Source organism: Diorhabda sublineata, chromosome 7 (assembly GCF_026230105.1).
Source record: "Diorhabda sublineata isolate icDioSubl1.1 chromosome 7, icDioSubl1.1, whole genome shotgun sequence".
NCBI lineage: Eukaryota > Metazoa > Arthropoda > Insecta > Coleoptera > Chrysomelidae > Diorhabda > Diorhabda sublineata.
Window position 1 is genome coordinate 4,334,207 of NC_079480.1, and position 24,614 is coordinate 4,358,820.

The 24,614-nt window shown below is 33.3% G+C and overlaps 2 protein-coding genes across 2 annotated transcripts in view; both read right to left on the reverse strand.

Annotated features, from left to right (window-relative positions):
• Positions 1–16,936, reverse strand: part of LOC130446311 (zinc finger SWIM domain-containing protein 6-like) — a 188,342-nt gene extending 171,406 nt beyond the window's left edge. Inside the window, exons 1-2 of the mRNA XM_056782486.1 lie at positions 16,875–16,936; positions 16,288–16,819 (exon numbers count right to left, since the gene is read on the reverse strand). Coding sequence (XP_056638464.1) covers positions 16,288–16,678 — 391 coding nt within the window. The 5' untranslated portion in view covers positions 16,679–16,819; positions 16,875–16,936. The remainder of the gene's footprint in view (positions 1–16,287; positions 16,820–16,874) is intronic.
• Positions 16,937–22,292: 5,356 nt separating this feature from the next.
• Positions 22,293–23,902, reverse strand: LOC130446465 (DNA-directed RNA polymerases I, II, and III subunit RPABC1). The gene is made up of 6 exons (XM_056782740.1): positions 23,495–23,902; positions 23,348–23,436; positions 23,111–23,289; positions 22,885–23,047; positions 22,715–22,793; positions 22,293–22,397 (listed from the first exon to the last, which is right to left on the reverse strand). The coding sequence occupies exons 1-6, from the start codon at positions 23,549–23,551 to the stop codon at positions 22,332–22,334; spliced, it is 633 nt and encodes a 210-aa protein (XP_056638718.1). The 5' UTR covers positions 23,552–23,902; the 3' UTR covers positions 22,293–22,331.
• Positions 23,903–24,614: the final 712 nt, after the last annotated feature.

Consider the following 24,614-nt stretch of genomic DNA (forward strand, 5'->3'; position numbering starts at 1 on the left):
AACTGCAGACCACGTTATCTGCGCTCAGAGAGAGAGATTCGTTGGTTAAAGTTCGGTAGGATTGGAGGATTTTTGTAAGGACTTTTAGGCCCTGATACAGAAGGCCCTGCACTCACACGGGCGCGATTTAAATATCTGGCCAAACCCCACAACCTACCCAACGACGTGGTTCAAGCCAAAGCGCCTAAACGGCTTCTCGAAGAACGTCATCTTTTGATATCGTCAAGTTAAGCTCTACGGGACGTATATAAGCACAACATAGATGTATTTGACAAACACAGAGCGGATAGAGTTATTTTATTGGTCGATGCCAAATTGCTATGCAGGCGAAAAAATAAATGTACATTTTGCTACCGAATTTCCACTCGCCAGTACGAATTGCTCTGCATATCTCAAATCGATGTACATTTTGCCACCTCAGCAGCTGCATACCCCCGCGCCTTTGTTTTTGCTTCCTCTCCACGTGTCGTTTTAAGCAAGCAAGCACACGTTGATGAGTTGAACAGGAAAGAAACTTCAATAAAAATGTAAGAAATATATATTCGACGATATATTTGTAAATTGAAGTTTCTGGAACCGTTGGCGAATAGACATAACCAAGTTATCGTCTTCAGAGACTGAAGGTAAACTGTTTACCTTCAGTCTCTGAAGACAAGTAACAACCGTAGAAAGTGACAATTATCACCGACGAATAACAGACTGCACATTGTGGTGGTTGAAACAAAAGTCAATTCAGACCTTCTCGTCAATGTAGTCATATCAACCACTAACAACGTTCTTAACAAACACCACGAGAAACTGAAGCATATACGCGGATCTCACTGTTGAGATTAAACAGTTGTAGCTTAGCAGGAAAGTGGAAATCGTCCCAATTATTATGTGCCTAAGACGCTGCACGATAAGGTTTACCAAAAAACACCCTCGCCAACATCTAGAAGGCTATTTTTTAATGTCTGTTAATGTCTTGATTTTGAATTCTTTCGGTATTCAAGTCTACTTTCCAAACAAGAAGTGATTTTTCATTCTCTACACCCTGACACCCTTTAAGAACCAACCCTTTACCAAAAATACAATAAAAAGTAGTGTTCAATGACATTCAATGTTTCATTCACCTACAAGCAACTTAGCGTCAACAGAAAAGATCCGTGCGCCAAAATTTGAAACTTTTTCATATCCTATAATTCGCAAAAAAATTTTCAAATTTTTATTTTTTATGTAATTTCATTAATTTTGAAGCTATCACATCCTACAAAAAACCATTTTAAAGGTCATTTTCAGGGCTACAAGCCTATGTATATTAGAAGGGCGTGAGACTTTCCACATTTTATTAATAAACAGTCAAAGGGCTGTGGATATAGTGACACTCTAGTGACAGATTACTTGGTACAATTTTTATGCTACAAAAAAAATAAAAAAAGCAAAATAATCGTCATAAAAAATGCTTTAATTTGACTGTTTATTTGTTTTTGTATATTTTATAGTTATGGAGAAAAAATGAGCAGAAATTTTTTTCTGAAAAATCAAAAAAATATTAAATATTAAATGCTCATTTTTTACCAAAATTATGGTTTTCTAATCAGCCAAACTTTCAGATGTCGTGAATAAGATCCAAATAAAGTATTTGGTGCAAGGAATAAATTTAATTTTGATTTTCAATAAAATGGCATTAGTTTTAGTGTATTTTTTAAGCTTTAACTATTTTACATCATATCTCACTGAAATTTCAGTCGAAACGACTTTTATCAGTGGTCATTTAGAAGGTCTTTTTAAGCTCTTTAAAAAGTATTCCATGACTTTTTGTGAAAAAATATACCCTTTTCCCGTTATTCCAAGTTCAATTACGTAAAAAAAACTATTCAAATATCTCGAACTTGCTTTAGGTAGATCATTAATATGTTAAAATATAGTTTAATTTCTTTGCTTTTTTATAAGCTTCATTTTTGTTCATTACAATTTTTTCGATAAAAAGCATCATCACAGAGTTTTACGTAAAAAACGATTGAAAAATGCGTTTTTTTTTAACGAAAAATCGTACTTTTCAATTGCGAATAACTCAAAAACTATTAATCTGGTGAAAAAACTTTATATGACATTTTTTACTTTAAATTTGCCGATCTTTCGATTTCTGGGGTAAGGGGGACGCCACCATGTGAACTGAGCTCAATCCTTTTGATACTTTGTAACAGAGATATTCAGATAAATGACAATATAAAAAAATATTATTGTCGGTTCTTTTTGTGTTTTCAAACTTCCACTTTCCCATTTGACTTCTTCGTGATCTAATTTCTTTTGGTTTAAAACCTACTTTTCTTATTATAAAACTGCAAATTGCAGTTCTACAATCGATTATTGCAATTCACTCGGCAAGACATGAATTTCTAAGATATGTCAACATCCCTTTTAAAGGTAAATGTGCGTAAACGATCCAAAATGCTCATTTCAATTGTGAGGACCGTAAAAATGACGATACATTTCTAGAGAAGCGATGTACAAAATTAGAAATGAAAAAAATTTAATCATGTGTTAACGTCTGTGATTCCTTCACCGCAGCGACACACAATACGGTTTTCTAGAGGGTAGTAGTATGAAAAGAATTAAAAAAAGTCTTGCAGGGTGTTATTCATTCATTGGAGTCTCGTTCCCACCTTATATAGAAAGTAAACAATAAAGAATGAAATTTTAAGAATTCAAATCAACATTTTTAAGTTGGTACTTATCGAATCTTGATTTTCCTAATGACATACAAGCGTTTATTATGTATTATTTATCACCACATAAAATAACGACAGTTTTGTTTCTCACGGTTTTATTTTTTAACAATTTTGCATTTTATAAATTAGTTTATGATCTTATTATAAGTTTATTTAAATGGAAACTGAAAACTACGTGAAAAGATCAAATTAAAACTTTCTAACAAGATCTGTTGAATCTCCGGAATCTTATTTAGTGATACGAGGGTAGTTTTTCAACTTTTCACAGAAAGTGAAATAGAAACAAGGATCTATACATTTTTGCATACGTATTCATGAATCAAAAACCTAAAATTGCCGCAGGTTGTAGGAAGACAACACTAGGAAGCCTTGAAGCTGATCATTATATCTCATCCTGTAATCAATATGTTTTGAGGACAGTAAAGACTCGATTTCCACTCCAAAATAGGATTACCAAAAATAACTCAAATTATTTTTAAAATAGATTTAATTTTTTTTTACAAAACGTTATCCCCTTTCAAAATCTGCCTATTAATTTTGTCCACTGCTTTGTACTCATCTGTAAAAAAAGGTAAAAGTTTCTTCTTCGTTTTTTCCCTTGACCTCTTCAATCATTCAAGATAAGTAATGGCAAAGTATCAGGTGTATTGTCATGGTGGAGGGACCAGTTTCCTACCTGCCACAAATCGGGTCTTAACACTTTGTTTTTGGCATTGGCATCAAAAAAAGCAAATCAGCATATATGATTTGACATTCCGTTTGCCGGGTGACGATGACATTTACATGAATATTGCTTTTGTTACTGGGTTAAACCACTATGACTTATTACCAGTAATGACAAATGACACAAAATTTGGATCAGTTTCAAGCTATTTTTCAAAGCACGACGTGTTTTAACTTGATCCACTTGTTGATCAGTCAGAGCCCGAAAAACACACACTTAGCAAAAACAGTTTCATTTCCAAATCTTCAAAGAAAATAACCCACAACTCACTGACAGTTTATCAATTGTCGCTCGGTGATCTTTGAGCACCAAATCTGGAATCTTCGTCGTTGGCAGCCTACAATGATTGTTATCAATCGACATTTTTAAACCGTGCAAATCAATCGTACACTTGATTTTTTCCCAGACCGTCATCTTTGTAACTACTAGGATGGTACCTGACTCAACAAAGAAAACACAAACAATATTTTTTCAACGTAATCTCCTTTAAGCTCCTTCCACTTTACCCTGCGATATTCAATAAGTTCGAAACCCTTTTTATAATAAAAATCGTCAAGAAATCACCTGTTCACTGTTGGACAATCTTTAACCACCAAGTCCTTTTTGAAATCTGGAAGAAGAAACTAATCCGATGGGGATACATTTGGCGAGTAGGGTGCATAAGGTAGCAATGAAAATTATCCCGCACGCATCCTAAAAACCCGACGCCATCACCTTGCCTGCAGATGGAACGGTTTTTGCCTTCTTTGGAGCCGGTTCTCCCTTTTCAGCTCATTGTTTTGATTGTTCTTTTGTTTGTTAATGGTTTAATTTCTGCGAAACATTGCCAAACACTCGATGGAAACATCTTCACGACGCTGTTTTTGTTCTATTGTGAACAAATGCGGCACCCATCTTGCGCACAGCTTTCTCATGTCCAAATTTTCAGTTAATAATCGATGTAGCGCACTTTTTGAAATGCCTTCTATATCTTCTAGCTCGTGCACTTTCAGTCGACCATCATCCAGTACAACTTTGTGAATTTTCTTCAACATTTCTCTTCATTTGGTCAACCACTGCGTGGTTGGTTTTCTCAGGTGGTGAAGCTTAGTTCAAACGCTTCTTCTTACGTTAGAACTAGGTTCTGTATTTTCATCAAGGGTTTGTCAGGAGTAGTTGGGATGCTGAGGACCACCTTTCATACCACCTTATAGGTGGTCGCCCAGGAGGTCGAGTTGTGTCTGGTTTCTTTTCCTTTGCAATTTTTGCTAACCGTTCATTTGGCATTCTGTCAATATTGTCTCTACATTCTCTTCTGCGGCTCCTTGCCCATCTTACTACATCCTGAATATCGCACATGTCCCTTATTTCTTCATTTCTCTTCCTATCGAGTAACGTATGTCCTGTTATTGATCTCAGACTCCGCATTTCTGTTGTTCTTAGGAGCCGTTTAGTGCATTTATCATGACCGGCCTTACGCAAGTTTTATATCTCATGTATTTATTTCGCCAAATTAAATCTCTAAGGTATCCTGATATTAATGCTGCCTTCGTTGTTTGTGCTTTTACTCCTTTCTTTAGATTTCTATCGCTTGTTATGTTTGTTCCTAGATATTTGAAGGACATCACTTGTTCTACGCTCTGATCGTAGTTCGCCAGTTTACATCTTCTCGATTCTTTAGATATTGTGAGAGATTTTGTTTTTTTTTTTGTGGATATTTGCATGTTGGAATTTATATAGGAGCTTCTGTAGGTTATCTTCGTCTTCCGAGATGATTACTGCATCAGATTTCGTCCATTATAATATTGAACAGGATTGGGCTTAGGCTATCCCCTTGTCTGATACCAGTTGCCACAGGTATTTTATTGCCTAATTTGTTTGCCGTCCTCACAAAGGTATAATTATCGGTATTAACTTTTTCGATAACTCTTATCATATTGGAGTGAACGTTCCTTTTTTTTAGTAGAGTTATAACATCAGTTAAGCGTGTCCTATCAAACGCTCGGATGAGATCAATGAAGCACATAAAGGCTGCCTTATTAAGCTCTATGGCTTTTTCAGTTATTTGGGGCATTTTAAATATACCTGGTACCCAATATTCTACTGTTGGTAACGTAGGAGCAGTCTCACCCAGAGTAGAATCTAGTGCAGCTTTTATATTGGTTGGGATAACGCCTTTCAAATAAAATTATCTGGAAAATTTACTGGAAACGTTCACTATCGATGACTGCCAAACAAATACTAAAAAACGTGGCGTCTACAAACTTGATACATATGCTGTATTTTCTAATACAGTGGTATTTCTGGGATCATCTTCGTAAGACATTAAAAACGAAGAAAGAATCAAGTAGGAGTAGTAAAAAAATACTCGAGAGGAACAAATCAAACCACGTCGATATAACAGACGCCATTAAACTGGTTATAAGTGGCGCTATCTAACGTCTCGTGGAAGAAATGCGTAATTCAAAAGCTATATTTGTATTTTTACTGTGAAATTTTGATTTATATCCTCGTGATAATTTTATATTTATATTTATTTAATATATACTACGTAAATTTAAACTTTTACTCGAGGTTCTCTTCAATTATAAAATCTTTTGTATACTCAAGGGCTAAGAGAATAAATTATATACCTTTCATTTTTTTAATTACGCCCAAATCATTATTTAAACGCCTCATTTTTATCTTGTATCTCTAGTTTTTTATAACCCTTATATCTAACAATCGATAACATCAGAAAAAAAAAATACAAAAAATCCTCTTTCTTTACAAATATAAAAAACATAAAAATGTTACAGTAATTCTAGATTTCGGAAGAGTATATGGGCAATACAAAAGAACCAAAACGAAAAAGGACCTATTCATTATTCTTTTACTCTCCGCGACCTCTTTCGATGTGGATTCACCTGAGTACACAAAAGTTGAGTGCCCCTGTACGAGACAGCTGCGAGCACTCGGGTACCACTTTGGGAAAAAATATTTAGTTAACTATCGGTTCGTATCTTTTAGTAGAGATGTAGATATTTTTCGAATCGGCAATCGGAGTACAATTAGAATATTTTATGAGTATCAGACCGTGAGTATTATAGAAATATCGGGAATACTATTGGATTCACATAATTAATACGAGGTATTTCACCAAATAAGTTCCGTTTGGTATTATAAATAAACGTATACAAATACAGAGAAAATATTTCAAAAGTAAATACCGCATGTGCATTGGGTCAGGAATGAATGATAATTGAATTATTTGTTGAAGAAATTTTATTACAATGGGAAGGTTTTCTGTTTAAATACTATCTATCTATCACTAAACCATAAAAGATGATAAATGTCACCCAAAGCGACTAAAGGCGGATTCACACCAACGGGCACATTCAGATCAGATCACCGTCCAATCACGGGCAAGCGATTCACACAGCGCGGGCAGATTGCAGGCAATCTGTGCCTATGAATCAGTGCGTCCATCATTCACTATCATTAACACTTAACACTAGAAAATTGACTCTGTTAAAAATTTCTTTAATTTTAGAGGAGGAAGAGAATATTAATAAATCGCGATCTCAAAGACGTGATATCGCTAAATCAAGGAGGAAAGAAGGAGAGTTTGTAAAACTATTTCCACATGTGGTTGACGATGAAGTCCAAGTTCTCACATATAATTATCCTTCAACATGAAAATATTGATTGTCTCTATCAACAAAGATGCTAAAAATAATTGAATTGTAGGGTTGAATAATTTTTATTTATTTATTTTTAATATCTTCCGTGATTTACAAAGGAACCTTTTAGACAAATGTGTTTGATTTAAATAAATGTATTCATAAGTTGGCAGTAGTTTTATCTACTTGAATTAACAAAAAAATAACCTTGTTTTTTTTTCATTTCTGCATTTTGTGGGATGCATCACTGCAGCTCCCGGACCAATTCAATGAGTCTCTCATCGTCCATTGTCATAAAGAGGTTGAAGACAGGTGGTTGACTGTGGCTGCGGTAGGCGAGCCCGCGGGCGCGAGTCCGCCGGTCTTGATCTGACTGTGCCCGTTAGTGTGAATCCGCCTTAAAGCGCGACGGAATACTACAAGCGCCAAAGATCTACGTCTTCTATTTCATACGCTACCAGGTGCAGTGATTTGGATTTACGTAGTGTCTCTCTTCAAGAGAATGTGGATAGAGGTTTCGTCCTCGGTGCAACAAAATCTGCACGCCGCATTATCTGCGTCTTCAAGTGTCAAGTATTCGTAGATTGTGATTGTTCTTAGATTGATAAATTCAGCAGATTTTCTCTCATTATAATTTCCCAGGTGTTGTCTCAGCCCCTGTAGGTTGTTCCAATAATTGGTTTTGCTCCTATCGATTGCTGGGATACATAAAACGAATAATAATAATGAAGTTGAAAAAAATAATAGATTCAAAGCTCTTAGGGAACTGGCCTAGAGGAAGACTAAAGAGTCGATGGGAAAGTCAAATTACAAGTGATATTGGTAATCCACGGATGGTGGAGTAATGCCCAGGAAAATTGGAGAAAAATAAGAGAAAAAGCTAAAACGTGCAATAAACTTGCGGAACGGTGTGAAAAGTATGAAGCACTTTTTTTAAGGTCAAAAAATAACAGTACTATGACTACAACTACAACCTTATTTTACATATTAAAAAATGACAAATTCATACCCTCAGGATTAGTTATCATGTATGTAGTCAACGTATTAAGACCGTGGTAAAAACATTTTAAAACATCATTTCTCCCAGAAGCTTTTAGAAAACAAAAGACCTGCAGGACTACTTCTTAGGTAATTATATGGTTACAAGAAAACTAAAAGCTTTTTCAAGGTAGCGGTGTCAAATTAACAAAAATCAATGAAAAAATATGCAAAATTTCTAGCTTTTTGTTGCTATTTAGTTGATGAAACCGCGATTTTGTTGCTTAAGCTGTTCGCGAAAAATCGCAATTACTGCTAAATTCTTAGCATAAAATTTTGATAAATCTATAAATATCGAGTCAACTAATGAACTAAAATTTGTTGCTAATTTGTTGCTGCACGAAGTGCTACCGAAAATTAGAAAAAAAAGACCGTACGAATTTTTCATACTAGCAGAAATTTTCTTGGCACATGCTAGCTTGAACTCGACTTGTTGATTGGAAGGTGCTGAAGAAATTTTTTTGCTACATTGAACAATGTTCAAATGAGCCTGAAGAGTCAGCTGCAAAATAAGAACTGAAAATCGGCCGATCTTTTCGATCAGCAACAATTTTTCTAGTATATGCTAACTTGGCCTTGACTTGTTGATTGGAAGGTGCTGAAGAAATTTTTTTGCTACATTGAACAATGTTCAAATGAGCCTGAAGAGTCAGCTGCAAAATAAGAACTGAAAATCGGCCGATCTTTTCGATCAGCAACAATTTTTCTAGTATATGCTAACTTGGACTTGACTTGTTGATTGGAAGGTGCTGAAGAAATTTTTTTGCTACATTGAACAATGTTCAAATGAGCCTGAAGAGTCAGCTGCAAAATAAGAACTGGAAATCGGCCGATCTTTTCGATCAGCAACAATTTTTCTAGTATATGCTAACTTGGACTTGACTTGTTGATTGGAAGGTGCTGAAGAAATTTTTTTGCTACATTGAACAATGTTCAAATGAGCCTGAAGAGTCAGCTGCAAAATAAGAACTGAAAATCGGCCGATCTTTTCGATCAGCAACAATTTTTCTAGTATATGCTAACTTGGCCTTGACTTGTTGATTGGAAGGTGCTGAAGAAATTTTTTTGCTACATTGAACAATGTTCAAATGAGCCTGAAGAGTCAGCTGCAAAATAAGAACTGAAAATCGGCCGATCTTTTCGATCAGCAACAATTTTTCTAGTATACGCTAACTTGAACTCGACTTGTTGATTGGAAGGTGCTGAAGAAATTTTTTTGCTACATTGAACAATGTTCAAATGAGCCTGAAGAGTCAGCTGCAAAATAAGAACTGAAAATCGGCCGATCTTTTCGATCAGCAACAATTTTTCTAGTATATGCTAACTTGGCCTTGACTTGTTGATTGGAAGGTGCTGAAGAAATTTTTTTGCTACATTGAACAATGTTCAAATGAGCCTGAAGAGTCAGCTGCAAAATAAGAACTGAAAATCGGCCGATCTTTTCGATCAGCAACAATTTTTCTAGTATATGCTAACTTGGCCTTGACTTGTTGATTGGAAGGTGCTGAAGAAATTTTTTTGCTACATTGAACAATGTTCAAATGAGCCTGAAGAGTCAGCTGCAAAATAAGAACTGGAAATCGGCCGATCTTTTCGATCAGCAACAATTTTTCTAGTATATGCTAACTTGGACTTGACTTGTTGATTGGAAGGTGCTGAAGAAATTTTTTTGCTACATTGAACAATGTTCAAATGAGCCTGAAGAGTCAGCTGCAAAATAAGAACTGAAAATCGGCCGATCTTTTCGATCAGCAACAATTTTTCTAGTATATGCTAACTTGGCCTTGACTTGTTGATTGGAAGGTGCTGAAGAAATTTTTTTGCTACATTGAACAATGTTCAAATGAGCCTGAAGAGTCAGCTGCAAAATAAGAACTGAAAATCGGCCGATCTTTTCGATCAGCAACAATTTTTCTAGTATACGCTAACTTGAACTCGACTTGTTGATTGGAAGGTGCTGAAGAAATTTTTTTGCTACATTGAACAATGTTCAAATGAGCCTGAAGAGTCAGCTGCAAAATAAGAACTGAAAATCGGCCGATCTTTTCGATCAGCAACAATTTTTCTAGTATACGCTAACTTGAACTCGACTTGTTGATTGGAAGGTGCTGAAGAAATTTTTTTGCTACATTGAACAATGTTCAAATGAGCCTGAAGAGTCAGCTGCAAAATAAGAACTGAAAATCGGCCGATCTTTTCGATCAGCAACAATTTTTCTAGTATATGCTAACTTGAACTCGACTTGTTGATTGGAAGGTGCTGAAGAAATTTTTTTGCTACATTGAACAATGTTCAAATGAGGCTGAAGAGTCAGCTGCAAAATAAGAACTGAAAATCGGCCGATCTTTTCGATCAGCAACAATTTTTCTAGTATATGCTAACTTGGACTCGACTTGTTGATTGGAAGGTGCTGAAGAAATTTTTTTGCTACATTGAACAATGTTCAAATGAGCCTGAAGAGTCAGCTGCAAAATAAGAACTGAAAATCGGCCGATCTTTTCGATCAGCAACAATTTTTCTAGTATATGCTAACTTGGCCTTGACTTGTTGATTGGAAGGTGCTGAAGAAATTTTTTTGCTACATTGAACAATGTTCAAATGAGCCTGAAGAGTCAGCTGCAAAATAAGAACTGAAAATCGGCCGATCTTTTCGATCAGCAACAATTTTTCTAGTATATGCTAACTTGGCCTTGACTTGTTGATTGGAAGGTGCTGAAGAAATTTTTTTGCTACATTGAACAATGTTCAAATGAGCCTGAAGAGTCAGCTGCAAAATAAGAACTGGAAATCGGCCGATCTTTTCGATCAGCAACAATTTTTCTAGTATATGCTAACTTGGACTTGACTTGTTGATTGGAAGGTGCTGAAGAAATTTTTTTGCTACATTGAACAATGTTCAAATGAGCCTGAAGAGTCAGCTGCAAAATAAGAACTGGAAATCGGCCGATCTTTTCGATCAGCAACAATTTTTCTAGTATATGCTAACTTGGACTTGACTTGTTGATTGGAAGGTGCTGAAGAAATTTTTTTGCTACATTGAACAATGTTCAAATGAGCCTGAAGAGTCAGCTGCAAAATAAGAACTGAAAATCGGCCGATCTTTTCGATCAGCAACAATTTTTCTAGTATATGCTAACTTGGACTTGACTTGTTGATTGGAAGGTGCTGAAGAAATTTTTTTGCTACATTGAACAATGTTCAAATGAGCCTAAAGATTAAGCAACAAAATGGAAACTAAAACTTTTCGATCAGCAAAATACGTTTTTCGGTTTTCTTTCGACAACAATAACTCACGAATGAACCAACCGATTTTGATCAAGATTTTTTGGTGTTTTTTGGTGTTGAGAACTGATTAGTTTTTGGAATTGATCGGTAAAGCCGTATTGAAGTTATTACAATAAGAAAATACATAGTTTTATTAAGATTTCTCGAAATCTACCGATCCGAATCGGTCCAAATTGTATTCAAAATCAAGCCCTCCCCAATCGCGATCAAATCGGTCAAGCCGTTCAAAAGTTATGAGAGGTTTTCATACATCCATACACACACACACACACACACACACACACACACACACACACACACACACACACACATAAATTTGCATACGGACGTCATCGCAGAAATATTCAGGGAAGCTTCCTAGGACCTCAAAACGTCGATATCTGAGGGAAACTCGATTTTCGAAAAACGGGGTAAAACCAATATCTTCCCAATTTTTTAAAATTTTTGAAAATTTTCTTATTTTTCTTTCTCCAATAATAACTCACAACAAATCAACTAATTTCGACAGACTGGCGGCGATCGACGTGGTTTTATGAGGTTAAGAGTTGATAAGTTTTTGAAATCGATCAGTAGAGCCGTTTAAAAATTTTTTGAAAAGGACCACATTTAAAAATCGATTTTGTTGCTTATTCTTTTGGCTCATTTGAACATTGCTCAATGTAGCAACTAAATCTTCCCTCCATTTTCTGTGTAACAAGTAGAGTTCAAGCTAGCATGTGTCAAGAAAATTACAGCTAGTGGAAAAAATTCGTACGGTCTTTTTTTTTTCAAATTTTCGGTAGTACTTACTTGCAGCAACAAATTTTGGTTCACTAGTTGAGACGATATTTATTGATTTATCAAAATTTTATGTAGCTTTATATGAATTTAACAGCAATTGCGATTTTTCGGCTTAAGCAACAAAATCGCGGTTTCAGCAACTAAATAGCAACAAAAAGTTACAAATTTTGCGTATGTTTGCTAATTTGACGATGCTACTTTGATAGAGCTAAAACTACATGCTATTAATGGTTAATTCTACAATATAAAATTGTACTTTTCAGTCTAAGCATATTTAAATATAATGAATAATATTATGTAAATAATAACTAAGGATGTTGGTTATCAATATAAATTTGTTCTATTCGTTTTCCTCCTCGTCGTTATAAAACACACCTGCGCATACTAATGCGCAATCAAGCAATTATTTCAGAGAGAAATTAGAATAAAAATTCAGTTTAACCCCGAAATATGTACATTTTTACTTTCAAATGTAAATTTTTCGATTTGCATCGCCATGTTGCCGCTAGCAACCCCGCTTATTCGTCGTATTTATTTCCATACTATTAATGTTTTATTTAAATAACGTCAATTATAAAGTTAAAGAGACAGTATACGCGATGTATTTCTTATTCAAGAGACAAACTATAATACTAGAACGCGATGAGTGATTTTTCAAAAATATTTTTTGTTTAAATGATGAAAAGTAAACTTTTATTATACTTGATCTATTGTTATTTGGGAGACTGCTAAACTCATATGAAAATAGTGAATTTTCCGAGTTTATGTATTCCGAATAACTGCCGCAGAAAATAAAAGTGTCATCAGAGAAGAAAACTGATAAAAAGGTTTATCAGAATATATAATTATCATTCATCAATTACAAAAAAATTTAAACGCATATATTTTTCGTAAATTTGAATTTCCTTGAATTTATGTTTGTTTTCTATGAAAATCGGTTTAAAATAGCATGTAAAAATCCGACGTTTCGACCTACATCGGTCTTTGTCAAAATATGATTTGACATTGACAATTTGCGTAATTATATTAATCAATACATCACCTACATCAAAATAAAATAAAAATATAAATTACTTAAATTATTTAGGTCTATCTATTGTTCTTTTTTTTGGTATTCACGACAGATCGATTTACTATAGAGAAGTATTTTGTGGAATATCAGATCTACCATACGAGGATGGTTTCTGAAGTACCTGGCCTGACCTAGAGATGGCAGTAGTTTCTTGAACATACCACTGTATTAGAAAGTATACAATCTAAAAGCCGAACTAGATTCTACTCTGGGAGAGCCTGCTCCTTCGTTATAAGCAGTGACAGATCCAGAACTGTTGAAAAAAATCCACAAAGCGGCTCCGGATGATCTTCGACTGAAAGTGCACGAGATAGCAAACATAGCAGACATTCAAAAAGTACATGGACTATTAACTTAAAATTTGGACATGAAAAGGACTGATAAGGGAGAACCAGCTCCAAAGTTGTCAAATAACCTTCTATCTGCAGACAAGGTCATGGCGTCGGTTTTTTAGGATGCGCGTGGGATAATTATCATTAACTATCTTGAAAAAGGAAAAATTATCAACGGCAAGTATTAAGCAACGTTTGAGGGAAAAAGTCAAGCAAAAATGTCCGTATTTGGCTAAGAAGAAAGTGTTGTTTCATCGAGACAATGCATCAGCATTATTGCAATGGCCGAAATCAATTAATTACTGTTTGAATTGCTACATCATGCACTCTATTATCCAGATTTAACACCCTCCGGATTATTTTCTGTTATCAGACTAGAAGAAATGTCTCGGTGTATTTACCTGCACTAAGGACAACACTGCATAGGCGAAATTAAACAAAAAAGCCAAATTTCTTGGAAAAAATTTCGCGCTCATTAAAGTAGCAACTTTTTCAGAACCCTTTCGCGATAAAACTAGAAATAGTAACGTTTAAAATCAAAAACAAATAAGTTAATCAACTACACAAAAGCTAACGACGAAAATATTTGTTTACCCCACGGCGGCCATTTTGAATGGGCATCAGATGATTTTGACAATTCGTTCAAGTATCAAATTGAAACTTTATTTTATTTATATTTATCGTTATCTTTTTTAATATTTTAATCAAAAGAACGTATGTCGTTAATTAAAAGACAATTGTACGTTTTGTAAGTGTTTTTTTCTATTAATAGAAACGTCTAAAATGTCCACAATTTACATGTACTTGTGTTAACTGTTGATGACGTCATGGTGAAGATAAATTTGATGGACTACAGGGCTAATTCGGAATATTAAATTCCAGACTAGAATCTGGATTAATTACGTGTTTATAAGATAATCTGCTTTTCTTAATTCGCCTAATTTTCATCGATCATAACAGCAACGAAATATATAATAATAAAAATAAATTAAGAGCTGAGGTCTTATCGTTTTTTCTTTTCATTAATAAACTTCAGTTGTTGCCATAGTTCTTGCTTTGTCCTAAGTTTTATCTTCTTCCCAATATTTCTGGTATCTCTTTATTTGACGTTTTCTTAGGTCTACCTTTTTTCCGTTTGTTATTTTTTGATCGTGCTTCCCGTATTGCTTTACCTATGTACCAAAATCATTTTCCTTATTGATTTCTATCGTTTCAGCAATTTCACTATGCTTAAATACTATTACTTCTATATAGGGTATTAATATTAAACTGTATACCGTCATTTTGGTTTTCCTGCTGATTCCTTTTTGCCTTAGAATTCCATCTCCGTAAATATTGACATTAACCATTAGATTTTTCTTTGCAAAGGCACATTTCGACTTTTTTACTGGGTTTATGTGAGAATAATATATTAGAAAATCCATAATAAACATGATTTCTATTGTAGTAATAATTTTATGTCCTGAGTCATAGATAAAAAACTGAAAAAATTCTTATTTATATATCCTACCGTTTCTTCAGATAATTTGTGTAACGTATGGTCATTTCCTTTCTCGTTTAGAATTCTACATTCACTAGTGAATTATATCTTTAATTTCACTTTCTTTCTCGTAGTATATTTTGCAAATTCCCAGCTTATTATTACGTTACATTCTTAAACAAAAGTTTTGGTAATTATCTAAATTAGGTTACACCCCTTTGATTTCGTTAAAATTTTAGTATCTTTTTTTAAAGAAAATTACGCTGAACAAGAATATTATTTATATAGGGCGCGGAAATAATCCCTTCAGGTAATTTTTTCCGTTTAAAGAATCAAATAATTGTAACCTAACCTACAAAATGAAATCCAATCACAAGCAGGGGTTACTGTTATCGAAAACTCTTCCATGGATTTTTCTTGAAGAATTGATCGACAATAAATAAAATAAGCGATGATTCTACATACAGTTTGTATATCTATTTTATTTATTGTCGACCACCTCATCAAGAAAAAACCATGGAAGGGTTTTCGATAACAGTAACCCCTGCTTGTGATTGGATTTCATTTTGTAGGTTAGGTTACAATTATTTGATTCTTTAAACGGAAAAAAGTACCTGAAGGGATTATTTCCGCGCCCTATATAAAGAATATTCTTGTTCAGCGTAATTTTCTTTAAAACATACTAAAATTTTAACGAAATCAGAGGGATGTAACCTAATCTAGATAATTACCAAAGTTTTGTTAACGTAAAAAAACAATTTAAAAACATTAAAAATGGGTTTTTAAAAATGTATTTATCCAGCAATAAAACAATAAATTGTAAGCCATTAAATGAAAAAAAAATATCAATATCAAGTAATATATTTACCTCTAAAGTTGTTTGCAATGGATTTCACGTAACACTAGCTTAGAAAGCTGATAAATTTGACGATAAATCTGACATCATTCAACCAAATAAAAACATTGTATTTTTTGTTTGTATACATTACGTAAAAAAATCAAAGATTTGACTAATAGATGAAACGCATAAACTAGGGCAGCTTGTAAAAAAGAAATATAAAAAAGCATAAGTACATTTGCACTCATTTTTTTCTCAGTCGGAAACATCCTTGAACGTATAATTATTAACGTAAGTATACTGTCTAAACTAGTTTGTTGTCAAATAAACGTTATTTTTAATACGTACATTCGAACTTGTTTACTAATTACTCATATTAAACTCACCGACTTGTAATACATTATCAACACATCCTGTTTCTAATAGTTTTAATCCCTTGCAGAAAGACAAATTCTGCGAATCGGCATGATGTGTTTGTCCGGGAGTATTCACAGCACTCGCGGGGGATGGGGGCACCCTCGATAACGAAGAATACATGCAAATATCTCTTTCGTTTCTCGGGAAAGACCAAAAAATGATCCTCCTTTGCACTGGCTCCGGTATACGATCATAGCGTTCTTCAATTCGCTGAAAAGGGATAGTTTCGGCGACGGTTTTAGCGGTGATGTCGAGCAACGAATCTGGGGAACGAGGTCCTACGGGGGGAATTAGAGATGGGGGCCCCCCCACGACTGCGGCCCGCGAACAACACAGGCGCCTGTTGGCTTGCGCTGCCATTCGAGTCGACACACACACGCACTCTTTGCACTGATCTCTCGCTCACTGACTAACTTCATTTGGTCGAGGGAATCGCTAGGGCGCAACTGAGACAGCGAAGGAAAAACGTTGCCAAGCTTCCCCGAATTTTTGTCGCTATAACTTGAGAAAAAAAATTAAATATGCAAACGAAACTTAATTTAATATGTAAACGAACCTTGTAGAAAACACTTTAAAATATTTCAAAGTCGATGATTAATTCATGAATATTTACTGTTATCGAATGACGTTTATATGTTCAATAAACCAATTATTAATTTTCTATAAGTGAGTGGTTCATTTTACATTGTGACAACGTCGCGATCTCGTAGCGAGACGTAAACGAATGCGACTGCGTCGTCTTACCTCAGCAGACGGCACAGCTGATTCGACCCCCGCGTGCGTAATGTGCTTTGTTTATGTTGGCCACATGGCGCAAGGTGCAGGGGGGCGCCACCAAAAGGGACGTAGAGACGAAAGTGTGGACCACTGTCATACACCATTCCGCGTTGCCGGCTTGTGCGCGATATCACAGAAGTTCGGATATTTTTTACATATATTCAAGTTCGTTACCCGTATTATTTAAAATAGATAATTAACAATTTTATAACGGCTACTAATAATTATAATATTATTGAAAGGAAGATAGTTTTGTCTTTATTAAGGCGTACAATTAAGGAAGTTACACCTGGTAAAGTACATGGGAACATTTCCGTAAACCCTCATAAAAAAGAGTCACTTATTTAATTAATATTTTGTTTTTAAATGAACTAATGTTAGTAATAATTGCGTGGTTCACCTGCGGGTAGAAAGAAATGATTTTGTTTGTTAAAACAAAAAAGTAACGGTATGCATTTGTTAAAACTACCGTCTCATTATCAAGTCTGTATCGAATGAATTATTTAGAAATCAAATCACGTCCTCGCTGTAACAATATGTGTATTTGAAAAAAATATATAATAATAGCAGCAGATATTATGTTATCGACTCTATTTTTTTCGTGTATCTTTGATAAATTTTTTACTTTGAATATACACGTAGTTTATAGAACTCAAAAATAATTAGATTAAATTAACCCGATAGCTAGGCCATTGACACTGAATATAAATATATATACAAGGTGTCTCAAAAGAAAGTCCAGTGAACGCAGTTATTCGGAGAGACGCGGGAGTTGTGTCAATCGGTAGCCTGGCTCCCGGCGACTGCAACGCGTAGAAAATTCATTTGTATTCGATTTATAAAGATTCGTAATTTATATAATCGAAGCATGCAGATTCTATGCATATTAATTCGTTGCATTCATATAATCTTTCAAACATGGGAAAAGTAGACATGGGCTTTAATTTTAATGTCATTTAGGTCACAACAAATTGTTTAGACGACGCCTCTGAAAGTTGTTAGCTCTGTATTAATTTCCATAACGAAAGTTGCGTTTTGAGTGTTCCATGTAGTGAAAGTGACAGTTCCGTACTGCAAAACACTTTCGGGGCGCTCTGGAGTAAACAACTTTAGCATTTGACAGTTGACAGTTTCACTTCGATGATTATCGAAATCACAAACACATCTACAGCGATTCCATCAACATCTAGTAGAGATACACATATTCCAATCCATTAAATATTAATAGTTGTCTACCTGGAGGTACAATCAACATTACAAATAATTAATAAATTAATATTGATTTTGCAAGTACATTTTGCATGCAACATCTCAACCACGGTCTTACAACATAGAGAAAATATTAAAGATAAAGAGAGTGGCATGTACGTTGAATTGTACTATTGCACGGGAGAGAAAGAGCATCAACTTACCAATCTCATTTTATTCGTCAATAAATTTAAAACTTTTAATTCTTCTTTTTTGCTATTCCTACCACTCCAAACTTTGACATCATTTCGATCCAATTAGAATAAAGTAGAAAGAAATAGACATTGCTATACCGATGTTCTTTCTCTCTCTGCCGGCCAATTGGGCTCCACTTGAACAACCTCCCATACCTCTCTCCCTCTATCTTTAATATTTTCTGTATGTCTTTTACACAGATTTTGAAAGGAGGGTAGCGGGGTGGGTTCATTGTCCGGACGCTTATTATCTTATTATCTCATAGTGTGGCCACTAGATGACGTTATGATCGAGGAATGGATAATTAACACATGCGCAACACAGCTTAATTGTGTCAACCTATTAATAATTATTATTATTATTATTATTATTTCCTTGGATAATGATTTATTATGAATAAAAGAAGTACTTTATGATGTAAATATCTCCATCCGTAGATAACAGCGCCGCGCCAAGGCTATTTCAAACACTTGAAACCCGGACAACATGAAAACCACGCTGTCAAAATTGCATAGTTTTGCAAAAATGAAATTTTAGGTCTTTTATATGATTTTAGAAACACGTAGTATAACTGGGTTGAACAGTTATAATAACAGATAAATAAATCTTAGATTATTAACCAGGAAGTAGTGCTCGGACTCCAGGCAGACGAGAGTACCGAGATGGCGACGTCCATTAATTTTACGTCTTATTAATTTAAAAATAAACGCAGTTCAGAATACAGCAGAGAAGCATAACTACTTATAGGTAAAATATCGATAATATCAGTTGTATTCAAATACATTAAGAATACTTAGTCTTCACTTATATTCTTAAATGGAATAATTTCTTGTTTCTATTCGAAAATACTAGGTATGTGCGGCGTCGACCATTGTTCATTGATTAACTATTAAGCAGAAAGGGCCTGCATAATTTGTGACGGGACACTATCGCGCCCCAAGATATTGTCTTGCCACAGATTATCGATCTCTTTACCCTTCTATTTTCATTGTGCAGTCAATTTGATTGCATTATAGTTTTGTCAAAACTACTCTTATTTTAATATTATCTCTCAATGGTGGAGTTGACAGTGACGGATTATCCGATTTCGACTTGACATAAGATGACGAATAAAGTTGAAACCGGATTGTATTAAAATGTGAAATTTCTGATTGGCATAATGGTTGGTTATAATTCATTATTACAATATATATATTTATATATCAATAAACTACTGATAATATATGTATAACATTTCAATACGACAAGAAATATTTCCATACTTAACTGATTGCTACGTAGGAGAAATAGATAAATTTCAAAGCATAGAGATAGAACGATTTAATTAAGGCGATGACCTTGATCTATACATATTGTATGAATGTATTTTATAATATAACTAAATATTAGAAAATTTAGGGACAAAAAAATTGAAATGGTGATAATATTTACGTAATTTATCATCGGATTCTTTGATTATTTTTTCTTCATATTTATTCAGCAACGAAAACAGTTTATATTGGTATTAAAACTTATCCAATCGTCATATTTATGTGAAATTTAGACAGTGACGTCAGAAACATGGAGGAAATTAACAATATATCTATCTGGTTATTATTTAAAGTTACCCAAACAATATATATAAATAATTAATGTGTAAGTTTATATAATAGGAATTTTTTGAATTCTATTGTTTATTATATTAACTGAAATCAGACGATTTATCAACAAAAACATAAAAAGTTCTAAGAAATATATAAACAAAATAATTTTAAATTATATCATGTTTGAAGTTATACTGTTTCGGGTTTGATTTAGGGGGTTTTGTGTTTGACTTGGGAGAAATATTGAACACGTATTTGGGAAGTATATTTACACCATATATATGAGACGATTCAAACATAAGTGGCCACCATTTCGAATAAAACCATGATCAACTGCATTTATTAGCTTCATTCAATTACAATCTGTCTCATTTTCTGATATATCATGTTTGAATTAGTTTCAAAAGGTTAACCACAACTGAGAAGACTTGTTAGTATGTTTCCCACTTTGTTTGCTTTAAAATTATTTAGCAAAGACATTCATTTAGTCATGATCCAATTTTATTAACATACTTCCTAGGTCTGATATATTTTAAACGTGAGAAAGTCTAGATCGTTATGATGTAGTTAATTGTCTTTTGTCTCCTCCCAATTTTTTTAGATATTGATAAGGTTTTCTAATCACAAATTTTGACAAGTATCGCATGCTTATAGGTTAGGTAGTCAAAATTGTTTTCCGTCTCAGATTTGAGAGGTTTTCTAATATACCTTGTAAAGATATGACGTAATATTCTCTTTCAATATTGCCAAGGCCATTAACTGAAAAACTAACGTCTAAATTATCTGTGTATCATTGTTACGTTTCTTTTGTTCAAAAAAGAACATTATCTTAGGTGAAATCTAGTCGAGAGGCAAAGCGCCTTGTTTCTTTTTGATCAATAATTAAAATATTGTTTTCTGACGACTTTTTTTTCCTTTTCTAGCCTTTGTCGATATGTTTCTGATTGTAAGCGAACTTCTAAAGCTTTTGTGTGGAAGACAATCAGTACAAAAGGACCGGACAATGTGCGTTGAAGATAATAAAACAGAGCAGGTAGTAGTAACGTTGTAAAAGAAATGTACCACTTTGTGCTATAGCGGGGTGAGTCGATTGTTAAATGAATATAACGGGGCGAATAGATTAGACACAAAGTAGGTTTAAATTACTAAATTAGAAAAATGTCTCATTTAATTCCAATTTTCAATTTTTGAATTACAGTATTAACTAAAATTATAAAATCGAATATACATATAAAATTGGTTTGAATGAATACTCAAATTAAAGAATAAAGTAGGAATCAGGCTCTTTATATAACTTTTAGTCACAACATTGTGATAAATTGTGAAAAATCTATCACTTCTATATTTAACTATTTGAAATGTATTTTGAGTTGCCTAAGCTTTTGTATAATGTGTTGCCTATTGGTTTTTAATAGACATTTTCTACTAATTATCATACAAATATTGAAATTAATATATCTTTAGTAATCATATACATTTCCTATCAAAAAATATCTATCTTATAAACTTTACGTCCCCTATTACTAATATGAATATAATTTACAACGATGCTGTTCGCTCTGATCAAATTGTTGTCATCTATGAGTGTAAATCTTAACTACTAATTTCAGGAACGTCACAAAATACCGACAAATCGTATTATTGGCGCGAAATTTAAATGATAGTAGTTCATAGTACAAAATGTTTTGATTAAAATATTATTAGCAAAAAGTTGAAACCTTACACCATAATGTATATATCCAGCAATGATTTTTTACATCTTCTCAAATATTTATGATCAGGAGAGAACTTAGCATTTTGGTTCTCAAAAGGCGAATAATTTTTTCTGCCCTTTAGTTTGTTATATTATTTGTTGAAAAAATATATCAGATTTATATGTTACTTGCTTGAACACTAGTCCAAGATGAAATTTTAGCATTATAACTTTTCTGAGGAATTTACTTGTTTCTGGACTTAACAAAATGCCGTTCTAAAACACTTTTAGTAATTTAATGCATTAAATTCATACTAGTTCCCAAATAAAAACTTAAAGAGTCTCTCTCCACATCTCTGCTATCTTGACAAAATCCTGTTATACAGATATGGCTTATACTCCAAAATAAATTGGAAATTTCTATAACTAGAACTTTGTAAAGTACCATTAGTTTAGGTATGGAAATAAAATACGATTGTAAAAGTTATTATATGTTTATTGATCTTAAAAAACATATTTAACAAACTAATCTATATGAAATATATCTTCCCGCTGTTTCGGATGGCCTAATAATTTTGACAACCTAGAAAAAAATTTAGTTCCTTCAGTTTGGGATAACTCTTTGTTATTTGGTATTTTCATAATCACATGAAAAAATTTGGACAAAAATTCAGAAATTGTTTTAAATAAATAAAGTGTTCTTCATTTTTTTCCTTCTTAGACCTTTTTGTATATTTTGTGAAGATTTTTGGACTTCTTTAATTAAATTTTCTTTTAAAAATAGCTATAATCTTGATAAAAACCGAGGTTTTATCTATTTTTAAAAGAAATTTCAATTAAAGGAGACCTAAATCAAGATAAATAAGGTCAAAATACAAACAAATAAATTGGTGATCTTACCTGTCCTCTCTTTAAACCAAAATACCTTGCCACAGGATCACCAGCTTGGATTCTCATCAACATGTTTTCTTTCAATTTACTGTGCCATATTAAGGAAAATTCAATAGTTATATCTTCTTTTTAAATATTTGTAAAATAATTTAAGCAAAATAATGTGTTCAAAAGGATACTATCTCAATAGAAGTTCCTGTTTCTCTTCAGGTGTCATTACAACATGCTCGGGTACCAATTCATGTTCTGTAATATTTATCAACAACTCTGATTCTAAAAACTGTTCCAATATATATTTGGGAGCCATGTCTACTAAAGATTGTTTAGCAGATGGAGTCATACCTGAAAAAGAATGAAAAAACAAGCAATTACAAGTATATTATATATTTTAAAGAAAACTTATACCAGCTTGAACAACAATAATAGCTCTATGTATATTCTCCTCTTGCATACGATGACAATAAGTTTTAATAGTTTTTATTCCAATCTTAGGTTCGTCGGGAAAAAATACAAATAATTGATCTGTGGGGTCGTCATTATGAGCTACTAATACAATCAAATCACTTCTAGACGGTCGCTTTTCGCTAAAAACGGATTAAAACTAATATAAATAATACTTCTACATTACTTATTATTATTTACCTAGGTTTGTCTCCAAACTGTTCCTTAAATTGTTCGAGTGTTTGATCCAATTCATCTTGAGTTACTAAATAACCTCTATCGTGACACAACTAAAGATAAACAAAAAAATTACAATTTGATATTGGTTAAATGTGGATTATAACTTACTTGCATTACTGTTTTTCGAATCCTCCATAGTTTATATGTTTCAGCCTCGTCATCCATATTGTGATAAAGAAGTTTTTTTACAGCTTTTTTTTATAAGCAATAGATTAATTGAGAAATTGAATAATAATAATAACCTTTTTAATATAAGCACTAATTGTTCTTCTCTGTGTTTGAAATAAGCACTACTTCTTCTGCTTCTCTGTGGTGATGGACTCAATTTTTAGATTATGCACCCAGCCAAGTTCAAATTCCTGCAAATTGATTTAACTGTCCAGAGTGGCGAATATTATCGCTTCTGATTCATAATCACCACTCTTTCCAGCTATCTGAAATTATCAAATTTTACAATTTGCTTTCTTTAAAAAGGCTTATTGGTGGTCTACTATCTACATACACACGTTCTTCTTTAATCGATTTAACAGATGGTCTCTGATCTTATGAAATCTTTTAATACCAGTGTAAATTTTTCTATGTGAAAAATATTTGCACAGATCACTTGTATTTAGATGGTTACGATATTCTTTATTTGTTCTGTCCAAATTGGCGCTATCTAGGGTGTCAATTTTAACTACTTAAATTGTTACTATAACGACAGGGCCAAATAAAACAACGATGATTATGAATCAACAATCTAATCCGAAATAAAAAATGCGGCATCAACATAAAATGTCGTGACAAATTGATTTCTATTTGTGCTGACAGGACATCTAGGACTCTAGAAATGTTGTGGTTGATCTAACCAATCCCGTTTTTTCTTCTTTAACCGGTAAACAGAGAGAACTCGAGCATTACGCGCTCTGAGTGAAAGGCTGATAGAATTTGTACGTGCTCATGAGTGGATACAAGAAAACTAAAATTATACAGAATATATGGAAGAACAGGTGATTAACTTCATAACCTAATCGATAATCAGGTTTTCTTAATGAATGTTTTGTGTTTCTGCGCAATAAGTTCAAAAGTTGATTATAAAAATCCCAATTCATTCATTTTTGTTTAAAAAATTCGTCTGGATCTATTGCATTCATCTAAAATATTATAGTAAATTCGCTGTAGATATTTCTTTTCAAATTGAGGGGTTGGCAATTTTATTCCCAAAAAGATTAAATCAATTTCTCAAACT

Coding starts and splice junctions, on each gene's coding strand:
- LOC130446465 (XM_056782740.1), bottom strand. CDS start 23,551: ATGGATGACGAGGCTGAAACATATAAACTATGGAGGATTCGAAAAACA. Junction 23,437..23,494: donor TTCGAAAAACAGTAATGCAA/GTAAGTTATAAT, acceptor GTTTATCTTTAG/TTGTGTCACGATAGAGGTTA. Junction 22,398..22,714: donor TTGGTTTAAAGAGAGGACAG/GTAAGATCACCA, acceptor ATTTTTTTCTAG/GTTGTCAAAATTATTAGGCC.